At 35.8% G+C, this 16,407-nt stretch overlaps 1 protein-coding gene across 1 annotated transcript in view; it reads right to left on the reverse strand.

Annotated features, from left to right (window-relative positions):
• Positions 1-2,861: 2,861 nt before the first annotated feature.
• rybpb (RING1 and YY1 binding protein b) overlaps positions 2,862-16,407 on the reverse strand; it is a 33,906-nt gene continuing 20,360 nt past the window's right edge. The window contains 3 exon segments of the mRNA NM_001012373.2: positions 2,862-4,599; positions 8,980-9,075; positions 9,152-9,427. Coding sequence (NP_001012373.1) covers positions 4,350-4,599; positions 8,980-9,075; positions 9,152-9,427 — 622 coding nt within the window. The 3' untranslated portion in view covers positions 2,862-4,349.

Genomic DNA, 16,407 nt, shown 5'->3' on the forward strand with positions numbered 1-16,407 from the left:
GCAGCACACATCACTCAACACGCAGAGAGCAGAATTTCTGCATAGCAAATTATTTATCAGAAAGGTCAATGAGGAGGACAAAAAAACTAAAAATACAGTGGAGATGTGGCTCTTAAAGCATTTGGATTTTTGCGCATTGCATTAGATATAATATAAATGATATTTATTTTAAATAAAGATGACATGACTATTTCTATTATTATGAAAGAGCTAGATATACTGATAATAATAATAATAGAAAAAAATATTATAAAAATAAACAACAATTCGTAACTTTCTGATTTTTTTGGCTAATTCGTATGAATTTGTACGATTTGATTCATACATTTTAGTACAATTTGCAAATCCTTCAATGATATTTGGGTTTAAGGGTGAGATATAGTGTTTCGCCTCAGTTTAAAAATCACACATCTTTGCATGACAATGAATTTGTACCAATTATGCTGAGGTAAAACTAGTTTTACATGTGAAATTCTGTTGTTTGGCACTACGAAAAGAGGTGGGATTAAACGAGATGATTAGACATACAGTTCATACAGTTGAAGTCAGAATTATTAGCCCCCCTTTGATTATTTTTTCTTTTTTAAGTATTTCCCAAATTATGTTTAATAGAGCAAGGACATTTTCACAGTCTGATAAAAAAAAAAAAAAAAAAAAACATTTCTTCTGGAGAAAGTCATGTTTGTTTCATTTCGGCAAGAATTATAAAAAAATAAACAAAATTATTAGCCCCTTTAAGTTATATATATTTTTTGATTGTCTACAGAACAAACCATCGTTATACAATAAGTTGCCTAATTACCCTAACCTGCCTAGTTAACCTAATTAAGCCTTTAAATGTCACTTTAAGCTGTATAGAAGTGTCATGAAAAATATCTAGTCAATATTATTTACGGTTTATTTGAGTTATTAAACTATGTTTAGAAATGTGTTGAAAAAAAAAATCTTCTCTCCGTTAAACAGAAATTGGGGGAAAAAAATAAGGGGGGCTAATAATTATGACTTCAACTGTATATTAAATTTCTGTCTAGAGAGGTCATGTTTAGATCTTTGATTGGTCTCACGCAAATCATGTGATGCTATTTCGCAGGTCAGAGTTCACCAAGTTTGAACTTGAACGGCAAAACTTGATACACAAGCTTGCGGTTTCGGTCTGACGCATTCGCATGCATATGGAAGTATTTTAGCTTGACTCAGGGCCAGCCATGTCAATCATATGCGCGTGATCCTCTCGAAATTAGTTTATAAACAAACTTCACTTAGAAAAGTGTTGAAAAGATCTCTCGGTTAAACAGAAATTGGGGAAAAAATAAACAGTGGGGCTAATAATTCTGACTTCAGAATCTTCAAAAAAAATCTGCTATATCTTATATGTGTAACGTGACAGCAATTTTCAACTGTTTGTATGTGTGCTAAAGTGGAATTGAATAATAAAGACCAAAAACCACAAGTAACATAAATTGAACATTTTATTTGTGGAAAAAGAACACAAGCAAAATGCATCAATAGACATTTCTACTGGAAGCAAGGGAAATGATAAAGAAGCCTCTAAAAGCAAAAAAGTCGTGCACATGCCAGAAGTCTGTTGAATGTTAGCTTAATTTCAGCTATAGACAAGGAGCAGATCAATAAAATAAAAAAAAAATGAAAATAAGAGGTCAGCAAAATGTACAAGTGAAATTATTGAGCTCCACACAAAATTTACCAACAACAGCAACTAGCAAGAAAACGAAAACAAGAAAACTCTTACTGACGAAATTAAAAAGTTGCGAAAGAAAACTGTGAAAGCATTTGTACAAAACAAAATAAAAGGATCCAAGACTATACAGGTACACTGAAATCACACAAGGTTAACGCTATTGCATATGTAAACAAGCATTCTATATTTGGGTTTTGACAAACAAAGCTAAAAAAAAAATAAAAACAAAAAAAGTGTAACCATCTTTACACAGTAAATTAAGGTTACTGGTCGTACACAAGAACAGAACTGCTTGCGCGTAAAAAGAAAAGAAAACGTTTAGCTCCATTGCCGTTCATAGCCTATTATGTTGGCTTTTGCACCGTTTCGAGACATACATAAGCACAGTTTAAATTCATCAATTGTTTTATTCCCCCTCAAATTTAAATAAATTAAAATACAATTCATTGTTATTTTCTTATCCTTTACAATTTTACAAAATTCAGATTACCATTTCTGACAGCGGATAAGGCAAGTGAAAGAATGGCTATAGTCATACATTTTACGAAATGTGTTAAGCTATACATTGTAAATTCAACGACTTCGCAGGGGTTAAAATGTCTTGATAATGAGAATAATTACAACCCCATTGATCTGTGATTGGTCAAACATCCCCCGTTCTAGTCATTACGTTGCATACTTCCGAGAAAAAGAAATGATTTTTACAAATAGTGTCTATATTGAATTGCACCGATATAAACTGGGTCAGAAAGCAAAATCAATAGCAATACAACTTAAATGCTTCCTATCCAACAATCAATACCGGTTTGGTTGGTTAACATCACAAATACATAAACAAGACACACGGTTACGCTCTCAAAACAACCCAGCGAAGCCTTCATTTATACATGATGCTTATTATTAATCCTCACACTCCAGTCTAATCTGAATGGTTTGTTAACAGAAGCAGAGCAAAGTTGTCCATTTATCACTTCATATCAAAACATACAAAAGATTAAAAGGAGGGGAAAAACAGCTTGATGGGATTTGACTGTAATACCAGAATGAAAACGCAGCACTGCTAACAGAATCTGTGTTAATCGCCCTTACAGGTCTGACTCCAATGTCTATGAATTTACAAGTATCTTCTGCATATATCAAGAGGACAAGTACACATTTGAAATGGATTATATTAGACTTTATTAAAATGTTATATCACACATATGGTAATTACATTTTGAATTATTCATTTGCCTAGCATGTCATCAATATCAAATTCCTTTGGTCCTTCAATAAATAAAACTCATATCATATACACATACTTTGTACAAGTTTAATACAGTTCAAAAGGGAAGATAGGCTGACTTTTTAGTTTTGTGAGAGCGTCAGCATGACATCTTGAGTTTTTTATAGTGGGAATATTGCGTGAAATCATGCTTGCGTCATTTTTCTTTTGGTTGACACCGAAGTAAACAAATGGGAAAATGTTAGTAGTGAATGCTGAGAGAGAGTTCATATGCCTTCAACTCAAGTCTCAAGTTTGATTTCTATCGACGGGTCTTGTTTTAGTAAATCTGGTGTGATCATTTAAAAATAATATGGGGGGAAAAGAAAAAAAAGTTTGTCTTCAGATTAAAACGAGGCCAAGTAAAAGCCCTAACATTAAAATAGTCTCTTTCAATCAAAAACGACTAGAAAAGGCAAAAGTAGTTCTTCAACAATAAAGGTCTACAGACCTTTGAGATGTCCAAACCCTTGTAGTGTTTTTACAATACATCACACTGTATGTAGACCATGAAGGACAACAAAAAGCTGTCGAAGAAAATGTTTCCGATACATTTTGCGAGTTAAGTCAAGTGAGCGTTACGAAAGCTCCGTTCCGGATGTTCAAATCCAAAGCTCACATCATGCTCGCAGTGTTTCCTTGCAGGTTTGTCAATCCCAGCTGTCTTCTCCATTGCACAACGGATCAATCCGTTTAGTTCATCGACAAAAGCAGACGTTGGGACCCCCAGTGCACACATGTTCTGATAAGTCTTGCAAAATGGACAAAAAATAAATCCCAAAACAAAGCGACTGAAGAATGTAGTGTTGACACCAGGACACGGATATTTCCATCGTTTTCAAAAGCAGAGGGACCTGTTTCAATGGTGTGAACGTCAGTCTGAGGACTGAATCCAATTCACAGTGAATCTAGCACCATTGTGGGAAGTTTCTCAGGAATCTTCTGCAGAATTGGTTCAACACTAAAGGGGAGCCATCAGTAGGAGCTACTCAAGTCGAGGGAAACTTCAAGAGAGAGAAAAGTAGAATCTCTAAAAGTTGAAGCATAATAAATAAGAGCAAGAATGGTCCAGAATAGTTGGTGGTTATTGTGCACAGCGGACATTTACATATATAGAATTTTTTTTTTTACAAAAAAAAAAAAAAAAAAAAAGGTTGAGTTGATTCAGCTGCACATCCACGTACAAATATAAAACAATACGCACAAAGTGGGATGTCTCCAGTAAGGGAAAGGAGGGACAGTTTGATCAATGGCCTAAAGCCATGGTCCAACCGATCACAGAAATGAAACGTTCCTCTTTCAGTCATAGAAAGGAATACGAGTTGGCTCAGGGCAAGGTGATGGGGAAAATGGGGGCAAAGTACATCCCTGCTGTATGGACAGAGCTCAGAATGACTCATCGTGCCCGAGCGAGAGGTCTCCCTTTGGGGTTGACGCACGGGATGAGCCCTTGTCCATGCTTTCGGAGCCGGAGCTCTGGTGCTGCTGTTCAGAGCTGGCGCTGGAGGTCACTGTGGAGGACGAGGTGGAGGAGGTGCGGGTCTTCTCCTTAAAGTCTGTTATGATCACCGTGACGTTCCCCACCGTGATGGCCAGCTGTTGGGCTGTGCTCCTGTCAATGTTCTTCAGCTTGGGCCTGCGGATGCAGAGAGAAAGATTTTCAGTCAAGAAGTATGACTGTGACAGTTCAAAATAGGTCAGTCTTAAATTTAGGACTCCTAAACCTTTACTCTAAAAGTATTTCGCAGATCATTCCAGCAATAAAAAAAGACTTGATCCAGTAAAATGTTAGAAGTAGTGAAGAGTACTCCTAAATCCAAACAACAGAACTATCCTAAGACGGCTATTGCTGGCAGTGTGCCTTGAAAGAAAACTTTAAAAACCTTTGAACACAGTGAAGTTTACCAGGAAGTTATTTTTACACTTTTTTTTTTTACACAAAACAAAAAATATTTTATGCAAATACATTTATTATGCAAATATCTCCTATAAATACAAGTTTAGCAATTTTATATATATATATATATATATATATATATATATATATATATATATATATATATATAGCATTTAAAAATAAAATTGCTTAATTTTCAAAGAAAATACATTTACTTATAGCAATTGAAGAAAATCTTTATTTGGTGTCTTTAGCATTAAAAAAAGGAACATACATTTAGAACTCACCCGGCCTGCATTTTAAAATCTTTTAATATTTAACTATATTATTATACTATACTCTATAATCTTTATAATAATATTGCACTCCACAAAGTTTCCATTTGACAAGAGACGCCCATCAGCCAATCACTTTGTGATTTCTAGAATTGCCGACATCAACAGCAACAAAGTCAATCATGCCCTGACTCCCAGCTTAAGATTGCTCTCTTTACCCAAGTAAATAAATGATTTGAATAGTTGAGTAGGGATGAATAGTTTCTTTCTTACACTTTTACTGCAATTTAGGAGAACTAAAACAAACATGTTTAGTGAATATGGGTCTGGATTATTCGAGCCCATTTTCAAAACATCAATGCATAAATAAAAAAGGAAAAAATGCATACAAGATATAATTTTTCAAGTGAAAAAGCGAAGTGTACATTTTATCTGTAGATTATCAATAAAACAAGAAACTCAATTTGCTGAGAGAGGTGTTAGAAACAATATTTAACCAAAGAAATTGGTTTTAAAGGGTGCTTTCACACGTGGTCCAAATGCCTGGTCTGGATCAAAGTTTGATAGTACACCCTCGGCTGGTTTGTGTTCCCACTGTCTTTTTTCCTTCTGAACCCTGGCAAAGAGCAAAGAATCCCCAAGAGGTGACACTCTAGTGCGATTTTGGAAACAGCCACTAGATGGTGCGGCAGCCATTTTGGAATCAGAATTCTAATAGAACAACAGCATATTATAAGTCTGTAAAATTGTGATGAATGTGATAGTAAGTGTTGTACTGTCGTCTTTCAGGTTTTATCTCAGCTTTAATGCACTTTTTAAATAAATAAAAAACAAAGCAGCTGCTCGCCATCACGACTGCAATAAGATCCAATGGACAGCCGATCGCTTTCACTCCGAAAATGGAGGAATCCGGGGTTGTTGCTGGGCGCTACTGTTGCATTGGAACGTTCTATTGAGTGTCGCCTCTTGGTGATTCTAAGCTCGTAGACCCCGGTACGCTTGCGTTATCAAGCTGCTGTTTTGTGTACAGCTGTTGCTAGGTGACGGCCACAAAAGCAAAGCATCAAAATAGAGACATATCAGAAGTGAACCGTACCTCAGACGATCTCTTTTGGGCAGACTCGAGTACAGTTCGTGTGTGCGCACCAGAGTTCAGAGGAAAGCGTTCACACTAGCTAAACGTACAGCACTCTGACATCAAACGAACCCGGGTGTAGACTAAAAGTGCTATAGTGAAAATACCCTTAGCGTGTAAGTCAAAGAGTTATTATTACTTACTAACTTTATTTTGTAGTACAGCTCCAAATCAGCTTATTAGAAAGATTTATTATTATTATTATTATTATTATTATTATTATTATTATCAATAATAAAATGTGACATGACACAGATTACTTTTGTTTATATTTTGAATATATAGTAAGATAACTGGGGGCATGACCTGCATTTCACCTTTGGCAGTATTTGCATGGTTTGGATTTAAATATTGAAAAGGAGAGGGGTAAGGTCGTTGCATGCAAACCATGTTAAGGGGAGAAACATCAAGAAGAGTCCACCCACACAGACCTTTAAAAAAAACTAACGTAGCTATATGCTTTACTCTCTACAAAGTAACAAAAAAAAGTTACTTTACTAGATGATTTTGAGAGCAAATAAGGCCAAATTTATCTTTTAAAAACAGCCAAGAAGAAAAAGAGATTAATAAAGATCAGCAAGATTAACACAGAACGGCATACATTTTAATAGTTAAACATCACTATAACTGACATTTACACAAAAAGCCTGATAGAAAATCTTTTAAAAACTGAGACATGTTTCAGGGTTGTGTGCATGGCAAAAGCACAAAGCTAAATCTCATTGATTGGCATTAGCCTCAGTTGTTAGTATGCCTTCAAGACAATGTGACACAATGAGCTGTGCTGGCAGAAGCAGACAGAAACAGAATGGTGGGACGGCAGCCAACAGGGCGTGTGTGGGAGTAAAACTGTGCTGCTCATTTGAGATCAGCCCACGACTCGCTCATTCAGAGGGAAAGACGCAGACAGACAGAGACAGAGTAGAGAGAGAGTGAGAGAGAGAGAGAAATAGGCATGTGTGAATCAGAGAGGTTTCTAAAGTGTCTTTCGCCACTGCTGTCTGCCAGCTTTGTTCACTGTCAGAGTGACATTCAACACATTCTCAAGCCAGATATGCAGCGGCATGTATTATTCTTATTACACATCTGTTATTTTCACCATTAAAAAGTAGAATTAAACACCTTTATAGAAACATAGCATTGTCTAGTGCTAACAAAAGTGCTTTAGATATCAGCATCTGATTTGGTAACAAGTTCTTTAAAGGTGCTGTTTGCATGTTTTTGACTCATCTAAAGCATAAAAACATCATAATATGTTTGCAAATATTTAAGAAAAATGCCACGTGAGCATTCTTGTTTATCTGAAAAACAATGCTGAAGTCAGATATTTTGCTTTAAAAAATGTGAGTTGCGTGCCAAAATGTCTGTCTTTTTTTAACATTTAACCCACCCGGTGCCAGTTTAGCCATTTGTATTTCAGCACAGCAGGTTTCATTGGTGGAAAACAGCGTATTTCATTCATTCAGTCGAAAAGATTCTTAAAGTATGCGTCTTTGACCAAAAAGCAACCTTCGGTGGACAGTAGCAGACTCCGAAATGAGATTCAGAGTTCCACATGACGTTATTAATTAGGAAATAATATAAATATTAGAAATGTAAACATTAGGTGAAATACAACGAGATTTGCAGTGAAAAGTAATCTGACGAAACATGACAGAACTTTATATACAGCCATTCAGAAGCACAGATTAGTGCACTTACTGCACTCCAATGAAATGGTAAGGTTTATAATCTAATTAATAACATATTAAACCTCTTTAACAATATTCAATATACATGCTAAATGACCGATATGGGTTGGTTTGCATTATTTCACAGTCCTAAAGTTTAATTATTTTACAAGGTTTATTTTATTTTGAAGACCTGAGGTGAACTATCTGCTGCTGCTTTCAGTAGTTTGGCAGTAAATGCCATGTGAAATGGCATTCAAATTCACATTATCAGCATTTACCACTAAATAAAAGCACATGAGGTGTACCTGAGGTAATTATTGTCAGTTTTCTGTTGTTTAGCTGCATGAAATAGAAACAATTTCTAAAATACAAATTTCGGGTGTTGGTTAAGACAAAAACTCTTTTCTTAAAAAATAGAAAATATTCCTTCTAGCGCGTGCCATTGCTTTAGAACATGGTTTAAATCAGCCTTTAGGCTCGGCAATCAGGCACACTGCTATTGGTGTCATCAATCTGGTTACCTGCTCTTGTGCACGTTTTGAACCAGGTGTGTAATACCTAGTTTAACCACTGGGTGTCAAACTTAAATATTGCATTGTTAAATGACAAATAATAGAACAGAAACCTGTGAAAGCAATCATTTTCAGCAGCCATTACTCTTGCGTTTAGATGATGCTTCAGAAATCAATTTGACATGCATATTTGATGCTTTCAACATTTCACAACATTTTTAATGTCTTTTACAAGTATTACGTTTTTGGTTGATTGGCAAGTTTTATTAGGATAGAAGGGAATTTATAGGGAAAGCTTTCTACAATATTAGCTCAACTGAATGGAAACTGCAAACAATAATATTTCACTGTATCACCAGCCACATACATTGACGAAGAAAGAAAGATCAGTCAAATCGCAACATTTGCCATGTATTGAACATGGTTTCTGTCAATAAAGTAGGTTTATCATTGCCATAAAAGGAGTGGCATTTGGCATACTTGGCTGCTTTATGATCAAAATACAAAGATAAAAGGTGAGATACCTGGAGTTGTGGGAGTTCTTGGTCTTGGTTGTGGACTTGCCAGACTGTATGCTGTTTCGTTCACTGGGTGGGCTTTGATGGATGTCTGATTTGGGCCTGTAAGGAAAAACTCTTCAGGTTACACAAGCCATAAATCAGAAGATTCTCAGATTCTTACTAGTGACTAACAGACCTGTTCTTCTTGCTGTTGGGTTTCTTGGTGATGGCTGGGATAATTTCTTTCTCTCTGTCCTTCTTCTCTTTTTCGGGCTGCTCCTTTTCGCTCTTATCCTTGTCCCTCTGTTCAACGGGGTGTTCATCGGGTGGATTTATGTCAGGACGCTCCTCTTCAGCCCGATCTTTCTCAGGCCTCTCGGGCTTCTCCTTCTTCTCTTTCTTTGGCGGAGGAGGGGTGGCATATTGCTGAGCCACCTGCTGTGCCACCAGCTGAGAGTTTATCCGGGGTTTCCTGTGGGGCCCAACAAGAGTTGATAGTCAGAATCAGTGTGCCACTAAATCCGTCTTAACCGACAGAGCAAACTCTTTAGTGACCTGCTGAGCCTGGTGGTTTTGGCCAAGTGCAAGTTCACCATCTAAAGCCTGAAGCACAATTATGACCCATTTCAGATAAACGTTATGGGGTTCTAACACAATATAATCACAGTTCCCCTTAGGTGTCCCACATTTATAGGGCAAAATAAACTGCGTACAGTAATACCCTAATGTACAACAAAACATTGTATACAAATGAACTCTGACCAGATATTAAAATAATTTTTTTTTAGAAGTTAAAGCTGCAAAACCTAAAAATTTGTAATATAAATGAACAAAATGCATCAAGTTATTTCATAAAAATTAGGGCCGGGCGATATTGCAATTTTTTTTTTACAAAATCACTGGATATTGATAATTATTGAATATTTTTTTAACAATACATTTAGGAATATTAGATTTTTTTTTGTTATTTAAGCACTTTATTTTAATTTAACAACATTACTAAGGCATATAGTCTTAATAGTCAAAAACAAAAATATTTAAACAAAATGTCTCATCTCTTTTTAATAAAATAAACAAGAGTTAAAGAGACTCTTATATTTAAATAAATGATACAAATTGTGTGCAAGGGTAAAGGTAGATCAACATCTGTAAGATGTCAATAATAATGACACAGTAAACCTCAAACTCCATAAATAAAACAAATTATGATAATCAAATCTGAGCAGCCCTGGCATCTCTCGCAACTAAGCAACCATCAAGCGCTTTCCCAGAGGATGACAAACTGACATCCATTGCTGCAGCTCCGATGCAAGTTTATGGAGAAAAGTAAAAAGCGCTGCAGTGTTTGTCTGAGGTAATTAGTCTGCCGTTACTGAAATGTATATATTCCATACAAAGTGTAAAGCAGATTGGTTAGTTTTACTTCAGCTCAGCAGCCACATTTTAATAAAACTATAGTGCTTCATTCTGAAACTTCATAACGAATCTTTTTTAATCGATATTGACAATGGTGTTCGGTCAATAAATATCGATACCAATTTTATCGGCCAGCCCTAATAAAAATTATCATATAAATAAAAAATTCAAATATTTACATTTTTACCACTAATGTTCATAATAAAAACAATAATAATTTTTAATGTACAACAAAACTTGCTAAAAATGTTACTAAATCTAGAACAGATGAAACATTGCTTAACAACTGGAAAATAGTCAGATTTACTGCCCAAACCAACATTAAAATAAATAAAACACACAAGTAAGATCTGAGGGACCATTCATGTAGCAAAAACAAGTCAGACCAAGTTGCAGAGCAAAGGGATAAATCACAAAGCTAATTACAAAAATGAAGAACAGTTACATCAAGCACCACTTTCTAGAATGATATACAGTACCAAAACACATCTGCATGTAATCCACCTCAGCCAGTGTTTGCACAAAACCACTTTACAGCACAAATGCTGTGTATTGTGGTGAAGACATTAAGACATACCTAGCCAGCGAATACCCTACATAAGCATTTCAGTGCCTAAAACCCTTTCACTGGTCCTCTGAATGTGACGACGGCCCTTCGCCAGCTGTGTGGGTCTGCTGAATGTGTAATCTCATTACTCTACTCCTTTAATAAATGACTGTGAGGATCATAGGGTGGGACATTTGCGGCATGTCATTGTCATAGGGACTAATCAGATTAGCTTGAAGGTTTGGCCCCATTTGTGACAAACCGGATAGAAAGAGGTTTTCAAGCTGGTAGTCCTCTGAAATCAACTCCATCAAAATAAAAACAACAAAAACTGCCATAAAACAGCCTATTCAACTAAATGCCCATTGACAGAGACTGTGCTCAGATTTACACCAAAATTGGATGCTACAAGATTTTCTGAATGTGTAACTGCACATTAAATGCATTACATGAGTTCTGCTGTCTTGATTTACAGTCTAATATTAAACAATTTTTATCTAAATGTAAACATTTTATATACATGAATACAAAAGATACACGTAGATGTGTGTACTATACATTACTGTGCAAAAACAAACTTTTATTTTGTATGCAGTCCATCACGAATAATCATTTAACAGCACAAAGTTTTTTTTTTTTCACATTTTCGTCATGTTTGAAAGTTTAAACTTGTCAGTTTCACTTGCCAACATGCATCTTCATTTACAAAAATTGCAAGCCTGGCATTATCTATCTATATTAATAATTTTCATAATATTAGAAAAATAACACAACAATATATAATGAGTTTGACAATAATATTGATATTTGTCTGTTCTCACATGTATGCACAATGCTTTGCTACAGTTTGTAAAATGATCGACCCTGAAAACGCTGTGCAGCAGGGTTTGAGATGCATTCTTTTGTTTAGCAGGTGTGTTGAGAATGCCCAATCAGCAGTAATGTATATAAATCATGCAATATTGAAGAGACAACACAATTAGGCTGGTTTTAAGGTTTACAGTTTGGAAAAGTCAAGGATTTAAAATTTTTTATCGTTTTTTTTATATTTTTATTTTTTATGAATATTTTATTTAATTTTTTAAGGCAACAGTATCTCTAGTAGAAAAGGACCACTTACATTCAAGAGCTACTGATCAGCCCATGAATCAGAAAACATTTGATAAACAATCGCTTATAAACCAACATTCAAGCGTGATCTGGACATAAATTGCAGTGTGTGTGTGTGTGTGTATATATATATATATATATATATATATATATATATATATATATATATATATATATATATATATATATATATATATAGATAAGTCAGTGTTTTTGAGACTAATAAAGCAGATAGCAAAAGTCAATGATTTATTTGAATTATTTAGCCTGACATGTGTAATGTTCCAAAACACTTAAAATGTTTCTTAAAATAAAAATATAAATGTTCAATGGGGGAAAAGTAGTAGTTTACCCAGCCATTTAAAAAAAAAAACATTTCACAGCAGTAATCACAATACAGTAAAACCGTGATGTATTTATCCATAGTTATCATACAGTCTAGGGCTGCAGAATATATAATTTCAGCATCAATATTGCAATGTGTAAATCTGCAATAGTCACATCACAAGATTTACCTTGTCAAGTCAGGATTATTATAGTTAATCAGCACAACAGTTAGAACGTGATTTTTTGGGGGGCATCGCAGGTTTAAAACTAAAATGGAGTAAAACATTTTATTTGGCAGTATTAACTCTTCATAAAGAACAAAGAATGGCCTTCTCAGCTAACGTACTTGCTCTCTTGCATCATCAGAACAGGCTGGTCAACACCACCATTTCGGTTTAAAAAAACGTTTTGCAATGTTTGTTGAGACTGAATGCTTGAAAGCAAAACGTTACCAGGTAAGTGATTAAAAAAATACAATTTCAATGTTTAGTAATGCAAAAAATCTTTGTGGGTAAGGAAACCTTTCTTTTGCTTCTGCACACACGCACACACAAACACACACACACTTTTTGTAACGGTGGGAAGGCAGGCAGAGGCTGGTGCTGGAGGCTCTCTCTCCTCGACGCGGTGTTGAGTTAATTAAAAGCCGAGGGGCTGTGTCTGAGATCTGAGGCAGAGCGCCATGCAGCCTGAGCCAGCTCACGTTCCTCTAGCATAATGGCCAACATCTGGCAGCAGCTGGGGGTAACAGAGGATTTCAACTGATCACAGAGGAAGAGCTCAGGCCCACGAGTGCTTTATGCTTTGTCTAAACATTTAGACTTGGGAGTCCCCTTCACCTCAGTATTTTAGATCAGTCGCAGTTGCCAATGTTTGGCTGTTTAGATTGTGGTTAGATTCCTAAAACTCATGAATGAAAGATTAAGGCCAAACAAATACTTGACGCAAGTGCACAAACATGGAGTCTTGGGCCAGTGTGTGTGTGTTTTTTTACAATAGTGTAACCCTCTGAAAATAAACCTGAGAATAGCACACAAACTGTTTTATCCTTTGAGATGTGACATAAAACAAGCATCGTGCAGTTGCATATTTATTTTTATGACTGCAAGCATGCACGCATAGGGACAACTCATCCACACATTACACTGTCTGGAATTTGTCCCAGCCATTTGTTATTGGAATCGGGTCATGTAATGCCTAGCTAGGGGTGTAAGAGTTCACATAACAGCAAATAATAATCCAAAGCAAATGCTGTTTATTTAATGCTGACGTAAATCTCAAGATCTGTTGGTCCTGTTGATAGCCTTTAACTCGAAACCAATAGATAACCCATGCTAGAGGTAGCATCTGAATCAGGGGAGGGTTTTGAGAAAACCTGTGGCCCTTAGATAGAGATAGTTCTTTCACTCCCCATGACTGATGGGATGCAGCCTTTCTCACAAAGACCAGCCAATGAGAAGCCAATCAATCCCTCATAATGGGGAATCATGTTCAAGAGGCCAGCACAACTACAATCAATACAACCTCTGCAAGGAATCTAGATGAGCTTCAGGGCCGCTGGCAAAATATACTGGAGCGCATCTTTTAGAGCATGTGGGAATAGTATGCATTGAGCCTGTGCTGGTAAAGACAGAGAAAAGAAAAAGATCGAGAACTAACACACTGCAGAATAACTGAGAAAAAGTATGATATTTACAAAGTGAAAGCATACAAAAGTCCAATATTTGCTAGAAACGGCATATCCAGAGCAGAACATGGGAGGGAAGTTGTATAAAATACATGTAGAAGAGCTTTAAAAGCATATCAACTGAAATTATAACTGTAGTATGGACTTTTGACTATCAACATTTTTAAATATGGATTATTAAAAGTCATTTGTAAAGTTAATGAATGACAATGAGAGTGAATGAATCAGTGATCACCACATCAGAGTAGATCCGTCACTGCACATGGACATGACAAAGTATGTTCCACTAGGCATATCCAAATGCGGTCTGAACAAGTAATAATCTAGCAGTTTAACTTTGATAATGGTCATGCAAACATCAGAAAGATTGCAGAATCTTGTTTCTCACAAGATGCGTTTGTGTATTTGCGGTTTTCAAAGCTTGTTCTTCTTAGGAAACTTGGCAAGATTGGTCTCCATGAGAAAGCGAGTCCATTCTCTCTGTACTTGGTATTGAGAAACAGCCATTACTTCACATCACTTTAATCCCTTCACTGTCATCCCCTCTTAAATCTTATTTACAATTACACTTTCGTTTTTCTTCACAGTTAGATGTTTCTTAGTTTTGTTAAGAGGTGATTCCCTAGATCACAACAATAGCTGTTTCCATTCACCTAATTTTATGAGCATTTTGCATATGCGCATAAAAAATGATTGATGGAAACACAAAGATGGGCATAAATTTAGAAAATGTGCATAAAAAAATCGTATGCGCATAACAGAGTTGGATAAACGTTTTATTCGATAAGAAAATATGCGCACAAACTACGATGGAAACCTTTTTATTGAACAAACTACAGCATGCGCATTGAAAAAGGTCAATGATGACAAAAATGTGTGTGAATGGACAAACCAGCAGGCTAAGCACATTCTAAAACATCTGAAATGATGTTTCGGTCATTCTATAAGAAATTACCGTTTAAGTATTAATGTTATTATATTATTAATGTCAGAATCAAGAACGCTCTGTGCTCCGCATCTGACACCTTCAAACGCCACCATGCGTTCACTGCGTCAGGGTTGCCTTCAAGTCATTTATTAGAAGAAAAGATTGATGCAGCTTTTCCCGCTGCAGTAAATTCAGTTTTTACTGTTGATATATGGCGCCAGTTAATTAGGAAGTGACGATTTTGTGCTCTTTGACTCGTTGGATGGAAACGCTGCTTTATTCGCACATCTTTCATGCGATAATCCAGTTTTGCGCATAAAATTCATTCACATTTTTGCATAGAAACATAGCTACTGACTGCTGCTTAGAGCGCTACTGATTAAAAGCAACCATCTAAGTGATAACAGTACAGGGATGAATGATGTCAAAATCACATTTCCTGCACACTTTATAACTGTATATTACGTTTTATCAGACCCTTTGACTCAATTTATAAATTATTATTAAAAGCTTGTCATTGCAATTCCAGGTATGGTAAGGTATGAAAAACTGATGTCTTACGTGCTTGCTTAAAAATTTTTAAAATAAATAAAAAATAAAAAAACAAAGTTACATTACAGCTTTAGTCAAATCTGTCTAAAATAACTTTAGAGAAAAAAAAGTTAAATGGATTTATACAGCACCTTGCTTTACAGTAAAGTTAAAATCACGTACACATATCATACATACAAACAAGTACACATACCACCAAATGTAAAGCCTGCTAACCAAACTGCAAATAAAAATCTTGACCAAAAAGATGTCTTTAAATATTTTGTCAAAGCTTTAAGTCATCCCAGGGTTTTCAATGCTAGAGGGAGAGATTCACAGAGCATTGGAGTCACAACACAGAAAGTATGGTCACTTTTAGTCTTAAGAAGTGTTCGGGGAATGGCTAAAAGGTCTTGACCAGAAGACCTCAGAGACCAGCCACAGGAGTGCATGGTTTCCGCTACTTCAATCGTCCATTGCGGGGCGCCACGCCAAAATTGATCCCGCCATGCATACATTTCAGCTTTTGTTCAAAACATTCAGTTGGGTTTTTTTTATTTTAATAGCGGGTGATAATCGAACCAGAACATATCAAAAGGTAAGTAAATTATAACAGCGCAAACTTTTCTGTAATCGTAGTAGTGCTGTGTGTCATTTGTTCAAACCTTTAAGGTTACCTGCTGACTGACTGACTGACTGGCTGACTGACAGGTGCGTGATGCCAGCAAACACAACGTATAGCCGTTTCACTTTACTTCAGGACACATTAATACCGCTCTGTTGTTCTATTGGAGACATTCATAAATATTCCTAGCAAATCAAAACATGTTGGAGACATACTCGTTACATAAACACACTTAATCATACTTCAGCAGCGTTTAATTGAGAGCGCACAAGAAGATCTGC

Source organism: Danio rerio, chromosome 6 (genome assembly GCF_052040795.2).
Source record: "Danio rerio strain M-AB ecotype USA chromosome 6, GRCz13ab, whole genome shotgun sequence".
Taxonomy (NCBI): Eukaryota; Metazoa; Chordata; class Actinopteri; order Cypriniformes; family Danionidae; genus Danio; species Danio rerio.